This window comes from Rhinolophus hipposideros (assembly GCF_964194185.1).
Source record: "Rhinolophus hipposideros genome assembly, chromosome: X".
Lineage (NCBI taxonomy): Eukaryota > Metazoa > Chordata > Mammalia > Chiroptera > Rhinolophidae > Rhinolophus > Rhinolophus hipposideros.
The window spans coordinates 101,614,246-101,620,230 of record NC_138046.1 but is presented as its reverse complement, the minus strand read 5'-3'; the positions used below and the strand labels follow the sequence as shown (position 1 = coordinate 101,620,230).

The window sequence follows — 5,985 nt, the reverse complement described above, 5'->3', positions numbered from 1 at the left end:
CTCCTTGATCAAAGCAGTGATCAAGAGGAAATTATGCAAAAGAGGTCATGTTCTGGCCAAACAGTTACAGGCCTACACTTACTGGCACAGCTTTCTAGCTCTGGAACTGAATTATTCTCACACAAAAAGACCAAACCTCAGTCTCGCAATTAATGTTCTATATATATCAGTAGTTCACAGCTAACAGTCTAATGAGCAGAATATCAAGTTGGAGTACTACAGTACTTAAAATGTACAAGCTGCAAATAAGACAGATACGTAATTTAAGAATTCGTGATCATGAAATGAAAGCCATAAATCCCCAATCGTGTGTGCATCTGTGTGTATGTAAATTGTGTGTGTGTGTGTGTGTATGTGTGTGTGTATAGGCCATTTTTATAAAATCACCAAAGATTTAACATCACTTTCATGAATAGGGTTGGAGGTAAGGTGCATGTTGGAAAACGGACTGAGGTGACATCTACATGACCAGAGAAGAATACTGGAGGGCACGGTGGCAAGAGAAATACACTTGCAGACAAAGAATGATTTGTCTGGCTTGTGAGTTAGAGTAGGCAGCAAAAGGGACATTTCTCCATTCATTCATTCATTCATTCACTCAATATACACTTATTGAATAACTCTTAAGTGCCAGAGACTGATTACTACTGTGGTTATAGAAGTAAACAAACAATTTCTTACCCTCAAGAAGCATTTTGCAGAAGATCCGCCACCGGAGCTGCAGACGGTTTGTTGAACCCGTTAGTGCCCCTGCCGTGACTCACGCCGCCGTCATGTCCCGCTACCTGCGCCCCCCCAACACGTCTCTGTTTGTAAGGAACGTGGCCGACGATACCAGGTCTGAAGATTTACGACGCGAATTTGGTCGTTATGGTCCTATAGTTGATGTGTATGTTCCAGTTGATTTCTACACTCGCCGTCCAAGAGGATTTGCTTATGTTCAATTTGAGGATGTTCGTGATGCTGAAGATGTGTTACATAATTTGGACAGAAAATGGATTTGTGGTCACCAAATTGAAATACAGTTTGCACAGGGGGATCGGAAGACTCCAAATCAGATGAAAGCCAAGGAAGGGAGGAATGTGTACAGTTCTTCACGCTATGATGATTATGACAGATATAGACGTTCTAGAAGCCGAAGTTATGAACGAAGGAGATCAAGAAGTCAGTCCTTTGATTACAACTATAGAAGATCTTATAGTCCTAGAAACAGTAGACCGACTGGAAGACCACGGCGTAGCAGAAGCCATTCCGACAATGATAGACCAAACTGCAGCTGGAATACCCAGTACAGTTCTGCTTACTACACTTCAAGAAAGATCTGAGAAAGCGGAAAAAGAACCAAAAAAGGGCAGTTCAAGCGACCAAAGGGTGGGTGGAAGGTGCTGCAGTATGAATACTCTATGAGTATTTTGACTCTGGTCCGAAAAGATAAAAGAACGTTATTGAAACTACATGGAATAACTGAAGTCCCTTCAAGTTTGAAAGTAAGCATTTTAGGACAAATACAAGGAAACTCAACTTTGTACTTGTGGAAACTAATCCCTAAATCTGAATAGGTTTATGTTAATTCATGGGTAACAGGTCCATAATAAATGACTGGAAACGAGGATGTCTGAATATCAAGACGGTCATAGTCTCTTACAGTGCCTCTCTTGGTCTGTATCAAACTGAATTGGGTAAGAAAAGGTTCAATAGAAACTTTTCCTTGGTTATCTCTTCGAGTCAGTTCCATTTTTGCTATTGGTAAATCTTGCCTTTGTTTATTCTAGTGCCAGTGTTTTCTGCTTACTGGTTTGTTTTATTGGCATCCAAGTTTATTTACCTGTATGCCATGTGCAGTTTACATCTTCCTTAAATAACGCTCGTTCCCAGGGAAATTCCAATGACAATACTTGATATACAGCTAACAGGTTCCATCTCTTCGCACCTCTTTCCGAGTCAGTAGATTCAGCAAACATTTACTGAGCCCTTACCGTGGGCAAAAATTGTACTGGGTAATTGGGGAGAAAAACAACATTCACTTCATTATCTACTGAGCACAATCTAGTGAATAATATTACAGCCTCATTGTTTTGTTTGAGGTGTATTATTTGTGACTATTTTACACCATTCATATCCTAATGTAATTATAAAACCCAATATATTATCAAAGATAAGTAATTTTGTGGTTATCTGCCATTTAAAAGTATCCGGTATTTGTTTGCATCCCATTAATACAAATAATGAAAAAATGATGTTTTAATCTGTAATAAACTGATTTATTGTGCAGTGACTGTAATATACTAGAATTATAGTAAATTGTTAATTCTGCCTCCTCAAACACGTTAGGAAATAATCCCCCAAAAGTATTTAACTTTGCACTAGACATAAAGGAGACTCTGGGTGCTATATTAAGATTATTTTGAGGCAAACAGAGCTGTTATCCCAACTGATTTGGTTATGTTCTGTAATTGAGAAAATGTTCACCAAGTTATACTTTTTAGTGATTTACATGTGCATTTTATAGGGGACATGTTCTGTGTATAGTGAATAAATAACTTTTATAGTATCAAAATGTTTTGGATTCCTTAGTTCCTTATTAGGATATGAAACTTATTTACCGATATATTGGTTCCACCGCTCACATATTGTCATTTTTCTGCTACATATTTAAATTTCTCACATAAAGATCTTCATCTAAGAAAAAAAAAAAAGAAGCATTTTGCAGTGGGGAGCCATATTGAAATGAAAATATAAAAACCAAGTAGTAGATAGTGCTGTGTTACACAGGGTACTCAGGGAAAACCTGTATTAATACTACGGTATTAACATGATGCCAATGAAATGAAAGAGGAAGCCATACAAACATTTGTGGGGGGAGAAAGGTGTTCATCTTCAACAAAAGAAAATTTTAGTGCAAAAGCCCTGAGGCAGGACTATGCTTCGCATAGATGGTCAAAAAAAGCCAAGAAGGTCAGTGAACTTGGAAGAGAGAGAGTCACGGGGAAATGGTGGGAAATGAGGTAGAACAGGGAGCCAGGCAAGGTAAGTTTGACAGAATTTTACTTTTAAGAGGGACGGGAAGCCAACAGACAGACATTATTCAATGTATGCTTTAAAAGAATCTCTCTGGCTACTGTGTGGCTAACAGGCTGACAAGGGGTAAAACTAGAAGCAATAAAATAAGTTAGGCTACTGCAGTTACCCAAGTGAGAGTAATGAGAATTAGACTAGGATAAGACAATGAGTGAGATGTCTTAGAAGAATGATTCTCAAAGCATGGTTCCTAGACCACCAGCATCAGCAGCACCTGGAAACCTACCAAGGCAAATTCTCGGGTCCTGCACCACCGACTGACTCAGAGACCCTTGCAGTGAGACACAACAATCTGTGTGTTAACAAACCCTGCAGATGAATTCAGTGCATGCTACGTACAGCTTTGAAGATTACTTACTGCCCTAGAAGTAAAGATTCACCTAGGTCTGTTATGGGTTCTGAATCATTTCAGCAATTTTGTTTCACTTAGTGCCAATACGTATATTTGGCACAGAGGGTGACAAAAAATGTATACATATTTTAAGAAAGGAAAACTGTATTAAAATTGTAATACTCAATATATACCGATAACAAAAGATGAATACAAGTTTCGTTTCACTTCTGCAATTACAAGAAGTGCTCAGAGTGGTTACTACAGTATTAATGTCCCGACACTTCTGATTACGGTGAACTATGGCTTGAGCAACGTTGACCAAAGTGTCCACACAAATACATTTTTTGGCACCCCTGGTACACGTACGTGTACACACACACACACACACACACACACACACACGAGGTCCGACAATTAAGTTCCAGAACTTGTTGCAACAATGTTGCTAACCTTTTTTGATATCAGAGGGATTATTCATTATGAATTTGTACGAGCTGGACAGTTAATTAACCAAGTTTACTATTTGGAAGTGCTGAAAAGGCTGCGTGAAAAAGTTAAACGACATGAACTTTTCGCCAACAATTCGCGGCTCTTGCATCACGACAATGCACCAGCTCACATGGCACTGTCTGTGAGGGAGTTTTTAGCCAGTAAATAAATAACTGTATTGGAACACCCTCCCTACTCACCTGATCTGACCCCCAATGACTTCTTCCTTTACCCGAAGATAAAGGAAATATTGAAAGGAAGACATCTGAATGACATTCAGGACATCAAAAGTAATATGGCGACATCTCTGATGGCCATTCTAGAAAAAGAGTTCCAAAATTTATCTGAAGGGTGGACCAGGCACTGGCATCAGCGCATAGCTTCCCAAGGGGAGTACTTCGCAAGTGACCATACTGATATTCAGCATTTAGGTATGTAGCACTTTTTCTAAGATGAGTTCGTGAACTTAATTTTTAGAGCTCATACATAGATATAAATACAGATATAGATTTGTGAACTGTCAACAATTCTACCTTAGACATCAGAATTTTTTTTTTAATCTATTGAGAACACTTACAGCAATGTAAACTGGGAAAAAATTCAAACATGGAGTGTGTCAACTCAGGTACACATTGTCTCAGTACCTAAAGATTGAATTTCTTGCTCTAAATTCAGGCCACATTCTGCTTCATTTCTAATACAGTATCAGGCTACTTAGTACAAGCTTTAATTTAAATTGCCAACACTCTTTCATGCAAAAAAATATAGCTGAATTTAATGATTTCATTATCAGTGATAAACAATTACTTCGCAGATTTTCAGAAAAACCATGTTCCGAATTTTTTTAAGACACTTGTTTTACCAGTGATGGGCATCTAAATTAACAAAAATTGAAATCCCCATATCAACATGAGTTATACATAATGAATGTGTGCCACACTCTATAATGCCAAATTGAGAAGTGCCTAAAAACCTGAATATTTTAAGTTGCTATTTTGGGATGAAAGCATAATCAGTCACAAAAGAGACTTGAAAAGCAAAAAAAAAAAAAAAAAAAAAAAAATACTATAGAAAGGAAACTACCAAAAAAAAAATCCACTGAAGAAAGCCTTTCTGATTTGATGACCTGCATTTCCACTTGCTACTACATTTAAAATATGTTTCAGAGAATCACTTTGCTGGAAGCAAAAATTGAAGAAACAGAATTAAAAATGATTTATCTTAAAACAAAACTTATGTTAAAACACAGATATACATGTATGTATTTGTGTATATCTATCTATCAATCTAGCTAGCTAGCTAGCTATTTATCTTTACATTTGTGTCTGTATACATGAAAAATGATTAGATATACATGAGAAAGAAATTCTCCAACCTTTAAGCATAATTCACTAGGATTGTTTTTAATGTGGAATAAAACCTTCATTTAGTGCCTAAATACCATTCTAAAATTGATCAAGTCATATTGAGGACTAAGGCCAAGTGTTTCAGATGTTCACTAAAGACAGAATAAAATTGAGTGGTATCACAATAATATTGTGATAACGTGGTACAGTGTCAGATGGTTACTGGACTTATCACAGTGATCACTTCTTTAATGTAGGGCATATAACCAGTAATGTGGTAATAGCTCTGTAGAGTGCTAGGTGTGTACTGTTGACTAACGATGATATACACCTGAAACAAATATAATATTGTGTGAGCTATATTTTGATAAAAATCTTTAAAAAATGAAAAATAAAAGTAAAACCATGAGGAACCCAAGAAAACCAAATGGTGAATTCCATAAAAACTACAGTGAACGTTCTAGGTAAGAATGTCTGACCACGTAGCATATTCAGAGCTCAGAATAAATGCTGAAGGGCTCAAGCTGTAGGGTAGTTTTCTCCACAGCTCTATCACACAAAATACCACAATACTATAAGTTCTGGAGAGCCAATGTATAGCACGGTAAGTATAGTCAGTAATACTGTATTTACTAAGACAGTTGATCTTAAGTGTTCTAATCAAAAAAAGAAATTGTGACTACATGAGGTGATGGAGATATTAATTAGCTTCTTTATGGTAATTATTTCACAATGTAT

At 36.9% G+C, this 5,985-nt stretch overlaps 1 protein-coding gene across 1 annotated transcript; it reads left to right on the top strand.

Moving 5' to 3' along the window:
* Positions 1–721: 721 nt before the first annotated feature.
* LOC308495227 (serine/arginine-rich splicing factor 10-like) lies at positions 722–1,848 on the top strand. The gene has a single exon (XM_081043152.1). The coding sequence runs from the start codon at positions 774–776 to the stop codon at positions 1,323–1,325; it is 552 nt and encodes a 183-aa protein (XP_080899278.1). The 5' UTR covers positions 722–773; the 3' UTR covers positions 1,326–1,848.
* Positions 1,849–5,985: the final 4,137 nt, after the last annotated feature.